This window comes from Scleropages formosus, chromosome 11, assembly GCF_900964775.1.
Source record: "Scleropages formosus chromosome 11, fSclFor1.1, whole genome shotgun sequence".
Classification (NCBI taxonomy): Eukaryota; Metazoa; Chordata; class Actinopteri; order Osteoglossiformes; family Osteoglossidae; genus Scleropages; species Scleropages formosus.
The window spans coordinates 25,377,322-25,401,062 of NC_041816.1; the positions used below are offsets into that span (position 1 = coordinate 25,377,322).

The following is a 23,741-nucleotide window of genomic DNA, read 5'->3' on the forward strand; positions in this document are numbered from 1 at the left end:
ACTCCATTCGTCTGCGTTTTTCTCAAATATGTGATGGGCCATTTTACCATTGTAACATTTATAAGACTCACTAAAAAATAAAAAAATAAAGAAATAAAAAAAAAACCCAAGAAAAACTTTTGATTGAAAGTATTCACATCTCCCATTTATTTTTATACAGCGCTTTGCTCACATTGTGATACAGAGTGTTGATCAAGAGATCAGAGGACTAACAAATGAAAGGTCGGCTGTACATTAAATGTCTGCAATAACTATATTAGGTATTAAAAGCCGTAAGTAACCCAACAGGCCAAAGAGGAAATAAAAACAAAAACTCTCAACCAAAAAGCAAAGGGGGGGGGGGGGCAGTCCAAGCGCAAGCAGCTGCCCACCCCTCCTGGGTCTTATAAATTAAAAATAGATTCAAAAGTATGTTAAAACCATTCCGCAAAACTAAACCCTTCCCAAATCTGCCAAATGTGGTCACACCAAGTATTAATACGTAAGGTTTGAATACTTCTGCAAACAGTGTGTTTCAGTTTATTTTCCAAAACATAGTTACTAAACATAAAATCCATATTAAGGCAGAACAATTAGTCTTCAGTGTCAGTGTTTTAAAATATGTATGCTAGAGACAATGATTTCAGACTCAGTAAAAAGGAGAGAATAGCCATCAGACTCATTACAAATTGTAATACACACACACACACATTTTCAGAACCGCTTGTCCCACACAGGGTCGCAGGGAACCAGAACCTAAACCGGTAACACAGGGTGTAAGGCCAGAGGGGGAGGGGACACACCCAGGACAGGACGCCAGTCCGTCACAAGGCACCCCAAGTGGGACTCAAACCCCAGACCCACCCGAGAGCAGGACTGCAGTCCAACCCACTGCACCACCGCACCCCCTAAATTGTAATATATTGTTTTTTTTATTTTATATATTATAACAGAACATATCGTAATATATTGTTCTTTTATGTAGTCCTGGAGGAATGTTGTTTCGATTCGCTGTATACTGTACCAGCTGTATATGGTTGAAATTACAATAAAGCCACTTTGACTTAAATTGGTGAAGGGTGTGAATAATTTTGCAAGGAGCTGTATGCGTGAATAAAATTTCTGAAGATATGTTTTTTCAGTCGGCGAATCCGCTGGTTTGAATGTTTTTTTCCAACTAGAGCTGGAAACACAAAATAGTCCAGGCTCCAAAAATCCCTTTCACATATAGTACAAGTTGCCATTTGTTATGCTTCCCAAAAACCTCAGAGATATAAATAATTTTGGCTGAATGATCAAGTTATGAACTGTATGTAAAACAAACTGATTTAGGAACGGTTTGTCAAGTCAGCGGGCGGCTGTCAATCATCTGTGACCCCCGACCCCTAAAAAACTGACTATGATCCTTAAAATGCTCTTTGAAGGCTTTAAATCATTTTCATTCATTCATTCATGTTATTTAAATACAACTATTTAACCTTCTTGAGGTTGACCAGGTCATGTGTACATGCATGTCTGCACTCACTCTACTACACCACAATATTTTTGGGGTGTATAAATTTTGCCCTGGGTGTGGATAGCATTGTGGTATAACGGAGAATGCTGGTACCCCCCAGTGCCTGGGCTGCGTATTCTAAAATGGGTTCGAATCTGGCTCAGGCTATGTGGTGTTCGCAGGTTCTCTCCGTGCTCACGTGGGTGCTCTGGTTTCCTGCTGCAGTCAAACGACATGTTTCAGGTCCTTAATGTGTTCTACGCTGTTCTGGTGTACAGATGGGTGGATAACTAGGGAGCTCAGCGTCGTGTATCTAAGATCGTAATCCTCCCTGGACGGTTGTGTCAGCTAAATACAGCATAATAACTGATGTATCCTGCTTTGGAGAAAAGTGTTGGATAAATAAGGTAATTCTTGCGATTTCAGTGAAATGTTCACTTTACAGTCATGCGCACACTTTATTGTGAATTTCCTTGATAAAAGAAACTGCTAACATGTAAAAGAAATGTTACAATGAACGAGGTAACAAAACATACATCAGTTTATACATTTATGGCGCCCATGCCTTGGGCTTGTAATACAAGTTCACCTATAACATATGGCACTTTACATTAATTGAATAAATTCAAGGCAGAAAAAGTGAAAAGGATTTCATCACGTGCGATCAGCGTTAAGAGCGTGCTCATAAATAACTTGAGAGTTGCACAGCGTAGCCAAGTCCGCATGTAACACGGCATCTTGTATGGAAACGAAAGATATTTACATGCCTTTAAATAATATGCTTTGGGTTACAAAACATTTCACAAAACATCAATTGCTCTCTGTAAATTAATATGTTCTTGTACCTGCAGATACTTTCATTGGATACTTTAGCATGGCTATGAATATACACACGCAAAACAGCACGCTTATAATTTTTTTTAATCATCCTTCTCGGGAACTTTGCTGCGCAGAATCACTAAAAGGAAACTTTAATGATGTTTAAACGGCCCCGTCGACGTCCGACGGAGCGGCGTGGGTTCGTTGGCGATGCTCCAGTAGAGCGACCTCTTAGAGCCTCGCCGCGGCCCCTGGAACTCCATGCGCACCACGTGTGTGCGTAGGCAAGTGTGTCGGTGCGAGTATGTGCGTGCCTGCGTTTGTGTGTGTATCCCTGCGTGTTCCTGTGTGCGCGCAGTTCGGCCTTGTCGGTGGACGCGCGCGCATCGCGCGGACCCGTTACGTCTTCCCGCCGAGGTTCCGTTCCCGCTCCGCTTCATTCGTTCACCTTGTTGGCCGCGGCGAGCAACATCGCAAACTGAGACTCCGGGTTCTGCAGAAGTACTTCCGGCCGGTCGAACTCCGCCACCTGAGAGAGACGAGACGACGTGAGATGCTTTACATTACGTTTGCATTTATTCATTTAGCAGACGCTCTTGTCCGAAACGACGTAGATCTCAGCAAAAGTACAATTTATGCATTACATTAAGAGAAGGAGACATAGCTGCAGACATAAAGTCTCGAGCAAACCTAGTTTGCTGCTCCGAGGTTCATCGTTCGAGTAGGTGCATAAGACACAGGATAGGCAAATCCCGATACCCTCCTACCAATTTTTTTTTTTTTTTTAAATATTATACACAAATGAGCAGTACAATACCAGAGTAATGGCTGAATAAAGGTTGTATCTGGGGATGCTTCTGGAGTTATGATGCGTGAACAGTTACACCTTAGATGAGCTAGAGAGAGCTTGGGCGAAGCAGATCTGGAAAAGGTGGGTTTTCAGACCCTTCTTGAAAGTAGACAGAGTTTCAGCAGTTCTGAGTGACAGGGGAAGGTCATTCCACCACAACGGACCCAGAACCGAGAACCCCTGAGCCTTACCGAACTTAATTGTCATTGTACGCGATAAAACGAAATTTTGTGCAGCAGCCCTCAGAAGAGCAGCAGCAGGAAGAAAGAGCACTTGAAATAAGTCGATAAGTAAGCACATAAATAAATAAATAAATAAGAATTTGATTGAAACTTGAAGTCCTTTCATGGGTGGGAAAGAGCAACAGCTGCTGACTGCAGGAACACGTTCACATTTATTTATTTAGCTGATGCTTTTCTCCAAAGCGACTTACGATGTTAATCTACTTTAAACTACTCGCCTATTTATACAGCAGGGGAATTTTACTGGAAGAATTTAGGGTACGTGAAGGGGGTGTGGTAGTGCAGTGGGTTGGACCAGGTCCTGCTCTCTGGTGGGTCTGGGGTTCGAGTTCCGCTTGGGGTGCCTTGCAACGGACTGGCGTCCCGTCCTGGGTGTGTCCCCTCCCCCTCCGGCCTTACGCCCTGTGTTGCCGGGTAGGCTCCGGCCCCCCGCGACCCCGCATGGGACAAGCGGTTCAGATGATGTGAATTTAGGGTAAGTACTTTACTCAAAGGTACTGCAGTTGGAGGCGGGATTTGAACATTTACATTTATTTATTTAGCAGACACTTTTCTCCAAAACGACTAGCAATGAACTGCCACTGTTACCCCACAGACCGAGTTCTTTATGGGGGGTCCTGAGACCCTCAGCTGTAACAGCAGTAAGGGACCCAAAAGAAAAACAATAGCAATTATTAAATAATAAATCCTGAACTAATTTCTGCATTTATTTATAAAAAATAGTTATGTTTATTGCTCCAACCACCAGGAAATTATTATAATTTTTTTTTAACTACCATAATTTAAAACTGTGTAAAATTTTAATGTTTCACTGTTTTTTCCCTTATAATATCAGGAATCATTAAAATGGTGATTTTGGGCTGAACAAATTAGAGTTTTTCTCCATTTAAAAAATACTGGAATAAGTCATTTAATTTTCCGTTTTTTTTTTTTTTTTCTTTTCGATATTCACTTGATTTTCAGAGAGTGAGAGGGAGGCGACACTGCGTCAGGAAGAGGGACGGGGCTACCTTTCCGTTCTCCATGACCAGGATGCGGTCGCACTCCACGACGGTGTTGATGCGGTGAGCGATGGTCAGCATGGTGCAATCCTGGAACACTTCACGGATGGTATGTTGGATTAGCAAATCTGTCTCCGAGTCAATGGATGCCGTGGCCTCGTCCAGCAGAATGATCTGAAAGAGAAGAATAGATCTTCATTAAATGTCACCCACACACACAGACACATTTTGTTGCAGCATCTTTCAGTGAAATGACCGAATTTGGCAAATTCGTGTAACAAGGCTTTTGAACTGCCATTATTTCACAGGGTAAAAAAATATAATCAGTTTCACGTTAACCAAAACAAACTGTATTTTTCATGCGTCACAATGGCAACACCAACATTTCACGATGGAGTTCAGTGTCCACCAGAGGGCCGTCTCTCCAGTGTATTGGAGACACCAGCTCACCTGTTACCTACATACCAGGGCAGCTTGTGAAAGGAAGAGATTTGAGGTAATCCTTTTCGAGTTTTGCCTACGAGCTTGTTCAGATCAGAATAATACCATGTCTCGAGAATTTCCGTACCCGGACAATTGGCATTCCTTTTGTGTTGTCCTGGACGTGCACTGGCACGCTGGAAGTAAATTTACGGGCTTGGATCCACCAACCGTTGGATCTTCCCCATTATTTCATCCTTATACATTTTGGATCTCTCTAGGGTTTGCATTCATAACCTTATGTTCAAGGGAATTCAAAAAAGTACCAAAGAGTATCTTGATCATACTGACTAGCAGCTATCTGTAGCCACCTGCTCAACACCTTGAAGGCTTTCAGATCTTCTCCTATGCTCCTCCACCTCTGCCCACTTGGTGGTCCCACACACAAGGGGTTCGAAATCAAAAGGCTGAAGATTCTCGGTCCTGGTTCCAACATGGTGGAATGACCTCCCTCTGTCACTCAGAACTCCTGAATCCCTCTCAACATTCAAGAAGGGTCTCAAAACCGATCTCTTTCAGTTGCTGCAATGCACTATTGTACTGCTCTCGCTTTGCAGAAAAGCGTGATTATCAGCAGAGTATTAAAAAACGTTAATATATTAATTTAAGAGTAGATAAAGTTTAATATAAAGCAAGTTAAGCCGAGTCCAGGGTCTGAAAATACGGTATGGTGGTGTTTATGGATGTGTGGCTCCTCACCTTGGAATTGCGGAGCACTGCCCGAGCCATGCAGAGGAGCTGCCGCTGACCTACCGAGAAGTTCTCACCATTCTCCACTACTGGGGATGCCAGCTTCTCTGGGAGTGTTGAAATCTGCAACGTCACGGCGACAAACACACACACGCACAAAATGGGAAAGTCACAGGACATCCTGGTACAAATTGAAGGCAAAAGGTTGGCGTAACATGTCAGCTTTATTTGACCTGGAGACAAAGTCCAGCGAAAGAACTGGTGAGAAATGACCACAAGAGGGTGGGTGCAGAAGCACAAATAATGACTGTGCGAAATTATGACAGATTCACGGTAGGCAGACATACCGCATCTTTCATGTATGTCTTTTCCAAAGCCCTCCAGATGTCCTCATCAGTGTAATTGTTAAAGGGATCCAGGTTATATCTAGAGCGAAGAAGCAAAAGAGGTCTTCATGTAGACTGATCTCCTTGAGGTGAACCTGAACGTGCTTTTCCTTTGATTTTCTCAAGGTGGAAACAATTTTCATTCATGGGAGAAATTCCGGAGAAAGAGAGGTTATTTGGGGAATCGTGAAGCCCGCTGTGAACGGAGATGAGCGAGCAGGACACACAGAAGTAGCCTTTACCTTACAGAGCCAATGAAGAGGACGGGGTCTTGGGGGATCACTGACAGTTTGCTACGCAGATCCTCCAGGCCAATCAAGGCAATGTCCACATCATCGACGAAGATCTTTCCTGCGACGGGCTCAACGAGCCGAAACAAGGCAACTCCGAGGGAAGACTTACCTGCGAGTCCAAACAAAAAAACGTCACCAAGCAGCAGTGTGTTCGCACGTACGTGTACACCATCGATGTTTCTGAGTGCGATATACAATCCCACAGGTAGAACATATCACGCTGTTTTTATACAGCTATCTTGACCTGTGTAACTATAAACCTATACGGACGCTCCTCGACTTACGATGGTTCGACTTACGATTTTTTGACTTTACGATGGTGAGCTGGCGATAGACATTCAGTAGAAACCGTACTTTGAATTTTGAATTTAGATTTTTTTTCCCGGGCAAGCGATACGCGGAGCGCTACTCTCTCTCGGGATGCTCTCTCTACTCTCTCGGGATGCTGGGCAGCAGTAGCGATCCTCATCTCCCGGTCTGTCACGCAGTCGCTAGTGTCTACAACCGATAATCTACAGTGTTCTGTGATGTCAGCATTTTTTTGAATATCCCTCCATATCTACGTTGTGATTTGTGCATCCATCATGTCTACGAAAGGCCCTTCTGTGTCTCCTGCTACTGGTGAAAAGAAGAAGAGGAGGGCAATTACTCTTGAGGATAAACTCTAATTAGTGTGTTTATATCGATAGTATTTATTATTATAATGTAGTATCTTCTGTTTTTTTACTGTGCTTATTGTTTCTTGTTTAGTAATTACTGTCGCACTTTATACAGTCCTGTGTAAGTAGCTTTGCGTTCTTTTGTGTAGCACCACAGTTTCGTTTCAAAGCACCAGTTGCATGACAACGAAGCCACTTTGACTCTTAATAGCTCGGGAGAAAGATACCCACCAGAGCCTGTCCTCCCCACGATGCCAATCTTCTCCCGGGCGCCAATGTTCAGGCTGAGTCCATTCAGAACTATGGGTGTGTTTTCCCGGTACCTCATCTGATAGTCCTTAAAGGTAATGGCTCCTTTATCGGGCCAGTCACTCGGGAGCTTGGCATTCGTGACCTTTCTGGGGGCTTCTAAGACACAGATCTGGAAGAAGTACAACTTCTCGTGTGAGTAGGAGGGAGAGTGTGGACGTACAAGCGTTACCGCCTCGGACCGGAAGGGGAGCAAGTTGACGTGAGGATTTGCTGCTGTTTTCACATTTATTTTTCCCAGAATCCCCATAATTAATGTAATTATACGGAATATTAACGTCAACGCAAGCCCATCCTTGCGGTTCTCTTACCGTTATATACTCCTGCATTCTCTCTACGGAGGTGAATTTAGCTTCAAGCTCTGTTGAGAGTCTCACCACATACTGCAGCATTCCTGTCAGCTGCAATGCAGAAAGAAGGACATATTTAGAACATGTTCATGTAAATAAAAACGCAAAACATCAGTTAAGGAAAATAAGGGAAAATGAGATTACTGCAAGGGGGACTAAATATTTTCAGCCCCAGTAATTTTACCATAGAGGGCAACAGTAGAAATGTGTAGTTGCAGGCCTCCGGTACACTGTGTTTTACCTTACATTTACATTTATTCATTTATCAGATGCTTTTCTCCAAAGTGACGTACATCTCAAAGAAAATACGATGTGTTCATTACATTAGGAGAAAGAGAGACTCATGTGCAGATATGTGATTCTTAAGTACAGTTTGTTACTTTCCACCGTATGAACCAACGTTCATCACACGAGTAGCTGCATAAAACTTTATCAGAATATCCATGATTCCTGATCACCTTCCTAGTAATTATTATTATTATTTTTTTTTTTTAGATATATGTAAACATTTATGTTACATTACAGGAGTAGCTGTGTAAAGGTTTATCTGGACATCATCTTAAAGTTATAGTGCATGAACATTTACACCTTACATGAACTTAAGAGATGATGGGAGAAGTGAGTCTGGAAGAGGTGAGTTTTAAGATCCTTTTTAAATGTGGAGAGATTCAGCAGTTCTGAGTGACAGGGGGAGGTCGTTCCACCACAACGGAGCCAGAACCAAGAACCTCCGTGCTTTACCTTTTGTAAGACCACCTTTTCGTTACACCACCACAGCTCTTTTGTAAGGAAAATATAAAATGTTCCAGGCATTAATAGCACTGCGTGCTTCCGGAATACTCTCCGGACCACCACGACTCTGACCAGGACAAGCGGTAAAAGGAAGTGTGTGAGAGTTAGTGTATAGTACTGTATCTTAGCAGAGCGCAGGAAAGGGGGAACTGCACACCAAGCATGTGGTGGAAACTGAAGAAGAAAAAATTTGTTAAAGATTACACGTTTTAAAGCAATACGGTTAAACTTTAACTACGCCAAACAATGAGCCGATATGAGCAAAAGTTCAGATCACCATAATCAATAGTGACATAGTAACACACACACAGTGACTGAAACCGCTTATCCTGAGTGGGGTTGTGGCAAGCTGGAGCCTAACCTGGCAACAGAGGGCATAAGGCTGGATGGAGAGGGGACACATCCCAGATGGGATGCCAGTCTGTCCCAAGGCACCCCCAGCAGGACTCAAACCCCAGACCCACCAGAGAGCAGGGGCAGGCCAAACCCACCGCGCCACCGCACCACCGTAACATAATAACAAGGATAGTTTAAACAACAGTGGCAGCAGATAGTGTAGCTGCTTCGGGACTCGCAGGTCACAGGTTCGAATCCCACCTGCTGTAGAACCTGTGAGCAAGGTACTGCAGAATTACTCCTGGAAAAATTACCCAGCTATATGTACAGGTGAATATTTGGGAAATTTATTAGAAATTACCCAATAATTAAATGATAATTATTCATTCATAAAATATGGGTGAATAATGATTTGGACAAAAGCACCAGATGAGATACACAAATGTAAGTAGGATTTATCCTCCTGCAACCATTTTTCAGTTAAAATACTTTAGTTCTTACTGCATTCAAGGTCAGTATCAAAGTTCTTGTGTGAACTAGGTTTGCTTGAGACTTTCACGTCTGCAGCTATGTCTCCTTCTCTTAAAGTAATGAATAAATTGTACTTTTGCTGAGATGTACGTCGCTTTGGACAAAAGCGTCTGCTAAATGAATAAATGTAAATGTAAATATATACTTAAAGTACACACACACACACACACACACATTTTCAAAAAGTATTTCAACTTAAAACACACACACAGTTTCGGAACCGCTTGTCCCATACGGGGTCGCGGAGCCTAACCCGGCAACACAGGGCATAAGGGTAGAGGACACACCCAGGACAGGACACCAGTCCGTCGCAAGGCACCCCAAGCGGGACTCGAACCCCAGCCCCACTGGAGAGGAGGACCTGGTCCAATCCACTGCGCCACCGCACCCCCAACTTAAAACAATGAAAACTATATCTAAACAGATAAAAATAAATCAATATATGCAAAAAAAAGAATAATTTGATGCCCAACCTATAGTGGACGTCACATATGTGTTTACTTAATTCTAAACTAGAGTCAATATTGGACCTGAAAAGTGTATCTATGTGTGTGAAAGTACAAATACGACTGCACCATAAAACTGTGTGAATCAGTGTACATTTGCGCTGCACCACAGTGGACATTGCAAACAACCTCTGTACTCATTCTTCGGTGTCCCTTCAAAAAAAATTCAAAGATAAATAATACAACGTTACAAATGTGTTAGATAAAAAATTTTGGAAGGTAATATTTTTCCAGTTCAGTCATTTAATTTCAATTGTTTTTTCCGCACTTGTCCATTTTAGTTTTTTTAATTATTTTTTCGGCCAGTTGGTGACAACCGTTGCAGATGTTTAAAGGGTGAATCAGCCAACTTTCAGCATTAAAGGTTAAGTTTAATTTTTTTTTTTTAAGTTTTGTTCACAACTCTCTCAATGCAAATGCACCTACACCTATTTCTCCATACTCTGTGCCCAAGTGCCAGAACACAGGTGCGGAGCTGCTGGGGCACCGCATACTTGTGTGTGACTGAACCAGAACTAATTGCATCCTCTGTAAATGGTTATTTAAGGTAAGGTGGTGACCTTACACTACATTTTAACAGCTGAGCTGCCATGACTTTTTTTTGAGTTTCAGGTGAAAAAAAAGTTTGAGGGAAATGCCTTCTAAGATATTCCCACACACACACAGAGTCTGAAACCTCATGTCCCAAGTGGGGTCGCGGTGAACCGGAGCCTAACCCGGCAACACAGGGCAAAAGGCTGGAGGAGGAGGCGACACACCCAGGACGGGATGCCAGTCCGTCGCAAGGCACCCCAAGCGGGACTCGAACCCCAGACCCACGAGAGAGCAGGCCCTGGCCAAACCCCCTGCGCCGGCATGCCCCCCCTTCTAAGAAATTTCTATGTTTAAATTACAGAAAATCTGAAAAAAAATGGGAATATGCAAATTTGGCTCTTTGCTGGAGTCATCATTCAGCATTAAAAATGACTGTTTTACTAGTTACTAACACATTTATCCAGAGCTAGATGTAATTTTTTACCCATTTATACAGCTGATTAAGCCTCCTGGAAAATGTTAGGGAAAGGAGCAGCAGCTGCTGAGAGTGCAGGGCTTCGCTCTGCTACCTTTGCACCCAAAGGCTCTGGGTTCAGATCCCATCTCCAGCTGTAGTACCCTTGAGCAAAGTACTTTCCCAGAATTGCTCCTGTAAAGTTAGCTGGTTTTACAAATGGGTCAATAATTCTAAGAACCTTAAGTGGCTTCGGAGAAAAGCATCAGCTACATGCAGACACCTTACTCGAAGGTATTACACAAGGAAAGGGGTTGGAACTGGAGACCTTTGGATTACATAGTAACAACAGCATTAACTGCTACACTACCCACTTCAGACATTTGTGCATCACTGAGAAAAGAATAAAAAGAAAGATAGGGGTATCTTTTAAAAGAACGAACTCATGCGGTATTTGAATGGATGAAATTCAATTGGAAATGCCAAAATAACTTAATGAGTTGCAGTTAAATAACCTTTGCCCTGAGCCACCAGTCCGATCCTTCCCGTAATACCCTGGTAAACTACACAGGGTCAGTGAAACAACTCCGTAATGGAGATTCTGATCCAGGAATTGTGATAACATTTGCATTTATTTAGTTAGCTGACATTTTTCTCCAAAGCTATGTACAATTTTTTTCCCAACCCCCCATTACATTTCAGTGCATTTCGTTCATAGAATTTCCAGAAACCTCCCTGCTTTTTGTTCAAGATTGGATTGGGCTGCGCATACCTGAATAGTGTAGGACAGTGCCAGTCCTCTCATGGATGGACTTATGCTGTCTGGGCTCAGGACGGCAAACAATGCCACCAGTAAGCTGACGATAGAAGAGAGGAAGTCTAGTCGGAAGGACAGCCACCGGGTCCCAGAATGGAAGAGTGCAAAATGGTTTGCATTTATGTCAATCATTATCTTGAACCTGTGGAAGGAAGGCAAGTGGTGACCAAATCACAAAAGCAACCAGAAGATGTTCCTTCACCCCATCTCCACCTACTGTACTTAGGGCTGTTTATTAAAGGAGATATGGTGCTGGTGAGCTGAAGCCTTACTTCTTAATGTACTCTTCACTTTTGTTGTAAGCATGGATAGTGCTGAGGCCCTGGATCGTGGACATTGTGAGGGAAATCCAGGGAGACCTGCTGATGTTCTCCATCCTCTTCATTTCTCTGACACTCCGCTGAAAGATGCTACAGAGAAGAACCCAACGCCCAGATTACGCCTGCATCAGCTGAACTGGTTGTATACTAGTGAAAAGAATGCGGATGTCGTGCTGAGGACTCACTACAAGACAGCGGAGAAGATGAGACCCAGCACAACTACAGCGATGAGCATGTAGGGGAACACAGCTGAGATGGTGCCGAGGGTGAAAATCACTATTAGGCAGTTCTGGAGGAAGTTCTCGAGGTGGAAGGGCAGAGCAGCATCCAGCTCATCTTGGTCTTTGGAGAAACGATTAACCATCCTGCCGGTGGGCGTGGTGTCAAAGAAGCTCATGGGGCTGTTGATGATCTGAGCACAATGGGTCCATGAGTGTCACCTCAACTGGAGGACAGTCGCTAACATCGATTGGCTGAACTTCAAAAAATTTATCCTAGACGTTATATCACCTGAGCATAATACCTGGACAATTTCCTGGATAGATCCTGACACTAACAGACGAGTAATTGGTAAGCAGTGGGTAAACAATGGGTAAACACTTTGGAACTGTGCTGATTGTCTTTGCTCAGATGACTAGAACGAGAAAAACCAAAACATTGACGGTGGCACAAGTAATTTAGGGCAGTATCTCTCTCATTCCGCAGAGGGTTCACTAAGCCCGTACCTTTTGGAACATCTTGTTGTGGAGCTTGGAGGAGGCGTGCAGCGTTATCTTGGTGAATAAGTAGCCTTTGCAGACACTGAAGAGGATCATGCCCACAATAGCCATGCAGTACACCAGTTGGTAGAAGTAGAGATCGGGGTTCTCGGAGATGTTTGATGAAATCTCTACGCTGGCGTTCGAGATGTTCGCCTGCTGCAGGTGAAAAGGTCACGGTCAAAGGTCAAAAGGGAACTTGACAACTAAATGAGACTTAAAATCAGCGTAAATATTTATTTTGCCAAATTCAATAAAGTAAAAAGCTGAAATGAAATATATTATTATTACATTATATAAACAGTGTATTAATGTTCAGTGTCGTAGAAGAAAGATGACTTTCATGATCCCTGCTTACCCCTATTTTTATTTTTAATGTAAATCTTACATTTACTTGCATTCAACATAAGGAAATGTTACATTTACTTAAAATGTAAACTTTTAATGTTTAATATAATGATCTATTTTTAATTGAGGCTTTCAAGAAATTACCCCTGATCCTTGATCTAGCCAATAGCTCAGCCACCAGTTTCCAAAAGCTGTCATTCCCACCAGCAGTATGAAGGTTAGTGCCACTGGCAGAAGCAGGAAATACCCTGGGGACACAGCACAGATCACAATGGATGCATAACAGGTGTTTGATGGCTTTGGACGCAGGAGAGCGGTGCTATGTCTTCGTGGAAGTGTGCCATGTCCCCAGTTGTGGAACATGTGGAGCTCACCCCCAGTTGCTCTGCAGTACTGATGGTAGGTCCTCCATGTGACTGAACCTTCCTGGGAGGACTCCTGGGTCACTAGTTGGTCCTTTTTGTCTGCCCCAGAACAGATGCAATGGAAAAGACATTAGATATAGTCTTTCTTATACCTGTAAGCTTCCTCTAAAGATGCTGCGTGGTTTCAATTACTACAACATGTAGGCTTACAAAAATTCGGCCTGAAAAGAATCGTGCAAGGGAATCCCTTCGGTATTTCATGTGAAATTATTTCTAAAGATATTGCTAACCATGAAAGAATCTCTTGGGTTCCACTCAGGCCATAGATTTGATTTACTACGTTCAGTCACTTGTGTTCTGTGTTCACCTGGTTTCCATAGTATCTCATCTGATGAAAACCAGAAGATCCAACACACCTGTATTATCCTGCACAGTTGACTCTTTCCTTGGGCCTTCTGTGTCATTGATCTCATCTGACATGTCAAATGCTGTAATGGGCATTGAAAGCATTAGGATTTCACCACAACTGTACCGCTTTTCTGTAATAATGCTGCAGTAATACTATCATAAACCAATGCTGCCTTAATGGAAAACGCATAAACGACAAAAAGTGTACCGGGATTGTCTATTCCATTTGCCATATCTGGGCTCTTCTCTTGCTGTTCTTTGGACTCTGTTTGAACTTTTGTTTCTTCCTCTTTTTGATCCTTGGAAAACCAGAAATGTGATTAACTCTACTCATTTACTGGAATTGGTCTCTCGAAACACAGCAGCAGCACTTTTGATGCACTGATTCCAAATGAATAGTGCTTTGCTCTTTATTCCCATTTATGGAAACATCAGACATCCATCCCATTCCTTAATTCAGGTACAGGAATCGTTTTAGATTACACGTGTTTATGAATGGGGCAAAAAATCTTACTTGCGATTTTTCCATCTGAAAGTTATTAATCAGGTGTGCATAGCGACCGCCAGAGTTCATCAGGGCTGCGTGGTTCCCAATTTCCAGTATTTCCCCATTGTCTAGCAGAACAACTTCATCACAGAATTCCAAGTACTGCAAATAAGAGTGGGAGGGGGTGGGGGGGGGGTACGTTACAGCAGGTATATTCATGGGTTACATATTTACCAGCTCGTTCATACTGTACATGGTTTTACTTATTTTGAAGTGCTGAGAAATGTGAACGAGGCTTGTGCTGTGATTTTTTTTTTTTTTTAAATTACTGTTAAATGGTACTATTCAAGTATTTGTTTTGGAAATATTGTATTCAGTAAAAAAGATGTTGAACATGTGATGTAGCAGGTAAGAGTGCATCTCCCAAACTGTTGGCCAAAGAGATGGTGGGTGAGGAGACAGCTGCTGCTGGGGGTTGGACTGTTAGATGCGAAACTTTTAATATTAATTTAATATTAAATAGCAGATTTTGATTCACTGGTTATTGCAAAGCTTAGTGTTGTTTTTTTGTTTTTTTTTTGGAGAGTGGTTGGTCTTTGGGTTTCCCATAATTCCATGTTCTCTGTAGTTCTAGTTTATTGTTGTATTATTAGTGTCATTTGGGGTCTGATGGGGTTTGTCTTTTTTGAGGATGTTATAAATTACGGAATTTCATCTGACAGGACACTTTGCTTTTGAATGTTGGCAGGGAGCTGAACGAACTCAATAAGATCATCCACTGCCACCCTACACCCGTTCACTGCCGGGGACAAGACAGACTCCCTGCGGGTCATCCTTGATTTCTCTATTATCATTTTCTAAGTCATCCCACTTTCCCATCAAAGTGCCTTCATTAAATATGCCAAGTCAGGGTTGAAAATGTGGAACTGGGTGCCTTTGAAGGTTGTTTTACAGCTCTTGAGCTACTGTGCTGAGAAGAACACAAGATCATAAGGTTATAAAATGCACCCACATTATGACACCTGCATTAAATCCAGATTATGGCAGCTGCTTATATCTTATAAAGAGTCTCTCTAGTACAAAATTGCTGTATTTATAGCGCTATAAAGTTGCCCGGTAGATCTTTGGAAAGAAAACACCATGCAGAGGTACGGTAAGTGTCACAGAATTAAATTCAGGTACATTACAAGGAGTGGTGTTGTTTTCATGGTAAACAAGCTATCTACCTTTGCCCGCTTCGACATGGCTTTGGATTGTGAACACAGGGATAAGAGGCGAACTTTACACACCCTGCATCAGAATCAGCTGAGGTTCTATGAGATATTGTTGTCTCCACTGACTTAACATGTCGCTCAGACTTGACGTGCACATTTCAGAAATGACCCATGCACCTTGAATTGGCTCATGAATATGAATGATAATTGGTTTCTTTGAAGGAGGGCATGCGATCGCCTAGGAAAAGTGCACCGTCAACATGTGAAAGGCTCAAACTAGAGTCATCAACAATTAAAAATATTGTCTGATTAGAAAAAATCAAAATCACAGAGAGAAATATTATATATGTATTGTATTTATATATGCAAATATAAAATAATGTAAAAAATGTAAATGTAAATGTAGAAATAGACATTCTCAAAACACATAGATGTTCAGCAGAAGACTAAAGCAGTCTGTTGCTTTTTGATTATGAATTGTTCTAGAATAGCAAAATATCTTACAGACATCAAAATCACCAGGGTGTTAATTTACTGTTTACGAACCTGTGTTTCCTGCTCCACATACATTCATTATGTTTGCCTAATACAACGAAGGAAACTTTTGGGCCAGCTCTCTACCATACAAGGAGGAGTGTGTGGGCCAGTACCTGGAGCTGGTGTGTCACCAGTACGATGGACTTGCCCTTCAGCTCCTTCTTAATGCAGTATTCGAAGATGTGCTTCCCCACATGAGCATCGACAGCTGACAGGGGGTCATCCAGGAGATAAATGTCCTTGTTGGAATATACAGCCCTGGCCAGGCTTATGCGTTGCTTCTGCCCTCCAGAGAGGTTCAGGCCCCTTTCGCCAATCTGGAGCCCAAAAAATAAACATCAGCGAGGAAACTGCACACAATGAAAACTCTTTCAAAATATGACTGTCAAATATTTATGAGGAATGAAAGTCAGCTATAGAAGAATAAGAGCTGGTTGCTTTTATATTCCTGATTTATTATTTGGAAATGAAAAAAAAATGTTTACTTCAGTCATATCTCCACAGGGAAGAATGTCTAAATCAGGCTGAAGACTGCAGGCTTTGATGGCTCGGCTGTACCTACAAAGGAAGCATTCTCTTTAAACGTTAAAAACGATATATAAAATATTTAGTTTTTACATTGAGATAAAAATGAAAATGCGGGGTTGCTATGTTCAGCCAAAACTTGTCAGAGATTCCAGGAACCTGATGTTGTAACAAAGTTCAGAGTCATGCATGAGGCCTTCAGTAAAGCTCTAACACAGATCAGCAGTGCTGTTTTTCAATAAGGACACATGCCTCATCATTCTCAGTTTGACCGGACAACTAGGATGCTTTGTTCCTTGTACTTTGGGTGACTGGAAATTATCCAATTGCATCTAGAGATCACCACTACCTTTCCTTGTCAAAGGGCTCTCCCATGAGAATGTTGTCCCGCAACGTCCCGTGGAAAATCCAAGCCTGCTGGGAAACGTAGGCGAACGTTCCATCTATCATCACTGATCCGTGATGAAGGTACATCTGGAATGGTGTCGATCCATGTGAGAGTGACGTTTTACATTTTCATTGATTCCACAAGAAATCGCCAACTCGACTGTGAAGCAGACTTGTAACATTTTTTCCAGGTTTTATTTGAATTATATGTTATACAGTCATGAATGAAAATCACGTTTTTCTTTTTTTTTTCCCACTTACTTGATCTAGAAGGCTTGATATTAAAGACGACTTTCCACTTCCTACATTCCCACAGATTCCAAGAAGGTTTCCCTGAGAAGAAAAAAAATTTTATCACACATGGTACGTAATTTAGCCAGTTGTCGGGGAACACCATAAAAAAATGTATTACAGGTGGTCCCCTACTTACGATGGGTTACGTTCCACGAAACCCGTCAGATGTCGAAATTATCACAAGCCAAAAATGTATTTAATACACCTAACACACACCTCCGCCTGACAGTCGAGGAGCATCAGTATTTCTTAAGGTTCAGCCTGAAACATGACTGTGGTGTAACAAATGCAGAATTCAAGAAACTAAAAAGGAAATGTGAGTGTTTAGACTTAGAAGAGCATCCTTCAGGTTCTTATGACTTCTGTGTCACTTCCTCAGTGCAATACCTTTGGTAGCTGGAAAGAAATATTCTTCAGAACAGCCTTTCCTTTCGCTGCTTCAGAGGCTCCATTCTGAATTTGGGATTTGTCATTTCCATCTTGCAGCCCATTGGAGATAGTGGACGGCCCTTTTCCCGATCCAGTCGAAGGTGCATACCAAGAGAAGGACGCATGTTCCACGACCAGCGCATTCGGAGTCCCCGTTGTCTTGGTCACGTAAGAATCTGGGTTGTTGATAAGGAGTATTCTCTATAGAAATAGATAGACAGATTTCCCTCATACCAATGTACACGAACCTACTAAAACAAGTTTTTTCCTTGTAAAACCATGAATTTTTACTCATACACAGATATTTTTAGATAAATTTATGTGGAGGTTTGACGAATTTGACACAATTTCATGTTATCCAACAATATGTAAAGTAACCGTACATTTTTTCATTTGGCTGGTGCTGTTTCTCCAATTATATAACGTAACTGTAATTATGCTATAATAATTATTTACCTATTTATACATCTGGGTAGTTTTTTTTAGTGGAGAAATTCAGGGTAAGTATCTTGCTCAAGGGTACTACAGCTAGAAGTGGGATTTGACAGCTCCAATCACTAGGCTACCAGCCGTCCCTACTTGACGAACCTTCTTTGAACATGTATATGTACAGTAACCTACGAGGTCTTCCTACGAAGCAGTGAATGTGTAAAAAGAAGACCCCCACCTTTAAGCGAGCCATGGAGACTTTAGCCTCAGCAAAGGCTTTGACTATGAATGGCAGGAGGCTTAGTGAGAATCTCATGGAGTTGAAGACGGCAATGACCGTGAACGCCTACAAACACAGGACAAAACACTGGTGAAGCAAGTTGTAGGGAAGTAGCGGGAGCAACCAGTAGTAGAGGGAAGGGTGGATTTGAGTGGCAGAGAAGAGACACTCACGGTTGATGAGTTCAGCGGAAACCCCAGGGATGTGTGCACCACAAAGGTCAGGATTGTGGCAATGGTGGGAATAATGACTGCAACAGAGGAGTTGACACTCTGAATGTAGCCAGCCTTCTCCAGAATATTTTTCTCTTTCTTCCTGATCCCTGAGAACAGTAACAACAGAAGAAGACAGTGCTGACATCTCCCAAAACACAAAACGTAATTTCAACACAGTACATAAGGCTTCTATAGCTAATACGTTTCAGTTAAATAAAAAAAAAATGGCAGCTAGTGCAGAATTAACGTTTTGACGTGCCTACCAGCGATTTTTCCCTCAAAGGAATTTTCCCACGCATACATTTTAATGAGCTTGATGCACATGAGAATCTCGTTCATGGTACGAACACGAGTGTCTGTAACAACTATAGCTTTCCTTCGGAATGTGTTGATGAGTTTGGCCATTGAAAACTGTAACAAAAGGACAAAAATTTCTTCAAAATACTGAAACTAAAATCAAACTTCAGTTGCAACACCTTCGCAAAAATTTTGCATGATTTCATAAATATCTCACAGCCATTCAAATCGTTACAGAAATAGAAACTTTAACTATTACAATACCATCATTGAAAAATACAACATGAATAACACATGTACAACAAAATAAGGTTGAAAGAATACTTTCTTAAGTGTTAAAAATTATATTAAAAGTCAATTTTTAAGAATAATGGAAATGTTTAGAAATAATAGAAAGCCAAACCTGGATTGGAATGAAGACAATATATACGAGCACCCCAATCAGTGCTGTGTATCCCAAGATGTAACAAGAGTACACAACGCATACTACCAACAGCAACGGTATGCAAAAGATGAAGGTTCCAAACAGCACAGCGTCGAACATCCGGTATCCATCATTTGACAACACGTTGATCACCTTGTAAATGAAAAAGATGAGCAACATCTTGTAAATGAGAAACGTTTTCCCCGAGTCACCGACATTACATCATAAGTCCAGCAGCCCTAGTTCATGCATGATCCACGTGTCAACGTGCTGCCTATGTGACCAAAATTTTAAAAAAAATCACAAATTCTAGTTCACCCTCACCTCTCCGATGGAGATGTTACTGAGCACCCTTAAAGAAATCACCTTCTGGAATGCCAGGACTGAAAATGCGTTTTTGAGCCGGGTGCCAGTTCGTATGTTCATAGCCCAAAGAAGCGATGCCAAAAAAGCTTTGGAAAATTCCGAGATGAAAAGGCCCACACAAAGGCCCAGTCCTTGTTCCAGAGAGGACATTCCTTGATTTTCCACAAAGTTCAGAATTTCATACAACAGGACAGACTGTAAGTAAAGAGCAAAGGGACCAATGAAAGAAAAACAAAATGTTGACATGAACTTGTGGTAATTAGAGATTAGTACTTGTTTCATTATTTAACAAAAAAAATAAAAAATCAACCTACCGGTCCTAGAAAAACTGTTATTGTGAATAACGTGGCAATTAAAAAACCAATAATCATTCGTGTTCTTTGAAAACGTATGAACACACGTTGCAAAGATGCTTTCTCGATGCCCACTCTGGCCACTTCTTCATCCCAAAGCTTCGTAATCCTAGGAAACACAGCAGGACCAGCAGATATTAATATTACCTCTGTCAAAAAATACAGTGCATTCATAAGTATTCAGACCCCTTCACTTCACAGGTCTGAATACTTTCTGAATGCATTGCATAACTACCTTGCTCTTCAGCTAAAATTATTCATCCGTTATTGAAACCTTTATCTGAACCCACAACCCAGGAGCTGTGAGGCACTAGTGGTATCTGCTGCACCACTGTACAGCCCTCAAATTATTCAGTGTGTGTAGATTTTAATACCTTTCTCCATTTACTTGACTAGCGTCATGTGTAGACAGAGACAAAGAATTCTTGTCTAGTTTGTTTCTGAATAGCTTCCACATCAAGGGAGTCATCCAAGAGAACGTCGAAAAGGAGAAGAACCCAGCATCATCCAAAGGGTTAGACCTTGAAGAAAAAAAAATCACCTGAGGCCTTTGCACAGAGACAGAGGTTACAAGAGATCATCACGAAGTAGCTTCAACAGCAATATAGAAAGTTGTGTGACAACAGCTTAATGAACACAAACCCCAGTAAAAACATCTGTCCACTGGGTCTCATGCTCACGAACTTTTGAGTAACAAACTCTTAACCATTAAGAAGTTTTTGAAGAAGTATTTAGTATTTATTTTTTCTTAAATAGCTAGCATACATTTCAAAGTGTGTGTCAAAGCTTCACCGGATTCGTCAATGAATTCGTCAACAGATAGCTGTAGTGAATACAGGTGGTCCCCGACTTACGATAGGGTTACGTTCCGCGAAACTAACAAATAGGTTTGCTTGAGACTTTCATGTCTGCAGCAATGTCTCCTTCTCTTAATGTAATGTATAAATTGTACTTCTGCTGAGATGTATAGTAAATAATGAATAAATGTAAATGCAAATGATCCCTGACTTACGTTGGTTCGACTTACGATTTTTCGACTTTACAATGGTGAGCTGGCAATAGAAATTCAGTAGAAACCATACTTAGAATTTTGAATTTTGATTTTTTTCATGGGCAAGAAATATGCGGAGTGATACTTTCTCGCGATGTTGGGCAGCGACAGCGATCCGCATCTCCCAGTCTGTCACGCAGAGGTGCGTATTAGGTGCATTAAATGCATTTTTGACTAATGATGGGTTTCGCGAAACGTAACCTCATCGTAAGTTGGGGACCATCTGTAGTCATATATCTGACACTTTCCTGCAAAGTGATTTATAATGTTCAGCACCTTACAATTGCTTACCCATTTATACAGCTGGGCCGTTTTACTGGGGCAATTAAGAGTCTGTACTTCGTTGAAAAGTATTGCAGCCACGGTTAAATTTGAACTAGCAACCTTCAGATCCAAGGACAGTACCTCTAACCACTTCACAGCCAGTTTCGTGACTTTGAACACATCTTGTTTGTGTGACGCCACTGTTTTTACAGACACGCATGATTTAAACAGTTGCCTGTAAATTCACCTATAATCAGAAGCTTACCGCAAGCTTTCCACGGCCTATCAAGAATTTAAACCTAGGAGTTGTCTTTTTTTGGTGATCTTCACTATTTTTGCGCTGTCGTTGCCGAACATCTCGGTGAGGGTAACGTTCATTTCATAACTGCACACGTGCAAATTTAATAATTTTCGTCAGCACTTACTCTGAGGCACAGCGGAAGGGTATTATTTTTTGGCAAGCTGCGTGGTACTTGTGATGTCTGGATGGAGGTTCCTCTTCTCTGTAATCCAAGGATGGGAGAAGTTCTGGAGATCCATTGATGGTACTGCTGACTTCAGTCATCCATCGGCTGCTATCTTTTCTCCTCTTCACATCGGGGGAAAAGGGAAAGGCCGTGGTTGTGAGAAGATGAAACAAACCCATGGTGAACAGCAGAGGAAAAGGGGCTGAAGTGCCCATAAATACTCACATATGAGACCCCCTTTATCTTCTCTGACCCTTCTGGTGGATAGATGTTGGTCATCATTTTTTCTTCTCTCTTCTAAGGGTATAACAGCTGAGTTTGTGTCACCGCATAAAAACATCCTCGATTAATTATAACTAATTAATTAAAAAATAATTAATAAAAAAGTAAAAAAATTTGAAAATAATTTAATAACAAATTAAATAAAAATCGTTAAATAAAAAACAATAATTTATTATGAAATTACCATTTTCATAATTACAGTCTTACTATTCAGCCTGTTGTCACACCATTTAGTCTGTCTTTTTCGTCGCCCAGTTTTTGTTAAAAAGGTCAATAAAATACTTTTTCACAACAATATTGGGAACTGGGAAAAGCCAGGATATTAATAGCTAGTGCACTAAAAACACAGCTGGTATTCTTGCAAGGGAATCGGGAACCCGTTTTAAATTAGAGCCGCAATTATACAAAGTAATGCTTTCAAGATTGATGGAAATGCTAAACTTAGGCGTCTCAACAAAGTTTACAAAGCTTGCAGCTGTAATTTTAGCATAAATACACAATTCATAATTCATAAATATGAAATTCATAACTGATAAATATAAAATTCATACCTGTTCATGAGGACTGCCCGGCAGAGTCTTCACCAGTGTGTCGCCAAAAGGGATGCAAAGGCTTATATTGAGCGCTGGAGGATCTCAGGTAACCTGTGTTACGTTACTGAACTTTATGAGGCTCAAAGGTTATTTTGTACAGAGGTTCAGAGCCACAAAAGGACCTCTTTTTTGTCTTGTTGGTACATAGTCTCACCTGAGAAGCCTTTACTTCCAATATTTAACTAAATGTCACATCAGAGCCAAGGGGAACAGGTATGCTGAGGACTAGAAGGGGACTGGAAATGTACAGATTTTCTACTCTTTCAGAAATAATTTTGTATGTCATTGTTTTTCCAGCTTGATAAGAACTTGTGTGTTTTGTATTAAACTGCGTAAATTCAGTTGAAGGGACACAAGACAAGGCTTCCAACTCTTTGAAGGCAAAGAAAAACGACACCAGTATTTGTTTTGCCCTAAAATAAATAATTTTATCAGTACCTTATCATGTCTTTTCTCCTCTTTAAATTGGCAGCATGCAATGATTCCTAAAGCGTTCCAGGGAAAAAAAAAACTGATTCGATAATTTGAAAAACTGCAATAGATGTGAAGGACTTTTAAATGAAATTAAGTATTTATTCACACTGCATTGCAGGTGTTGGATACTGAAAACAAACAAACAAGCGATGTTCCTCTTTTCTCATCTGTAATAGAACATCCTGCAAACACCACTAACATAATGGCGAATGGCACGCCACATTTTCGAAGACGTGAGTATTTTTACATCAGAATCGGCCCCTTTTTCCCGCGCGGGTGACAGTCGTCCCGTTTGGCAGAGAGTTCAGAAAATCAGCGCTGACTTTTCTCCCTGCTCTTCATGTGATGTAGAGAAAATTTGTTTGGCACAAACTTTGGGTTAATCTTTAATGAGTCACTACAGTTGAAGGCATAACGGAATGCAGGGTGCAAAGGCCTTCGAAAATGTTTAGTACTAAAACTGCTACCTACGGAGCTATTTAGGGTTTTTGGAGGAATAAAGTCAAACAGAGAGATACCCAGCAACACCAAACTAAAGATTATGTGACAAGCAGACCAAAGATGTTTTTACATCACTATGTATTTACCGCACCTTTGGAATCAGGATTTTCTTTTATCTGTACTGTGAATAATGGGGGTGTGGTGGTGCGG

General features: G+C 41.4%; 1 protein-coding gene across 3 annotated transcripts; it reads right to left on the reverse strand.

The window, feature by feature from the left end:
- Positions 1 to 867: 867 nt before the first annotated feature.
- On the reverse strand, positions 868 to 22,823 carry abcc12 (ATP-binding cassette, sub-family C (CFTR/MRP), member 12). 3 transcript variants are annotated; one of them, XM_018763831.2, is made up of 31 exons: positions 22,575 to 22,823; positions 21,967 to 22,038; positions 21,700 to 21,863; positions 20,334 to 20,480; positions 19,921 to 20,068; positions 19,565 to 19,801; positions 19,220 to 19,393; positions 18,783 to 18,930; positions 18,478 to 18,626; positions 18,263 to 18,370; positions 17,554 to 17,796; positions 17,134 to 17,205; positions 16,835 to 16,959; positions 16,446 to 16,518; positions 16,074 to 16,277; positions 14,237 to 14,371; positions 13,931 to 14,021; positions 13,731 to 13,802; positions 13,324 to 13,413; positions 13,094 to 13,197; positions 12,569 to 12,757; positions 12,029 to 12,255; positions 11,796 to 11,933; positions 11,479 to 11,665; positions 7,515 to 7,604; positions 7,126 to 7,315; positions 6,185 to 6,344; positions 5,904 to 5,982; positions 5,566 to 5,679; positions 4,396 to 4,560; positions 868 to 2,822 (listed from the first exon to the last, which is right to left on the reverse strand). In XM_018763831.2, exons 2-31 carry the CDS (start codon positions 22,021 to 22,023, stop codon positions 2,730 to 2,732), a joined length of 4,173 nt encoding a protein of 1,390 aa, XP_018619347.2. In that variant the 5' UTR covers positions 22,024 to 22,038; positions 22,575 to 22,823; the 3' UTR covers positions 868 to 2,729. The 3 variants fall into 3 exon arrangements, with proteins under 3 accessions (XP_018619347.2, XP_018619346.2, XP_018619345.2); XM_018763830.2 differs by having other exon boundaries at positions 12,569 to 12,760; positions 21,967 to 22,053; positions 22,575 to 22,731; XM_018763829.2 differs by having other exon boundaries at positions 12,569 to 12,760; positions 22,575 to 22,729.
- Between the last annotated feature and the right edge of the window lie 918 nt (positions 22,824 to 23,741).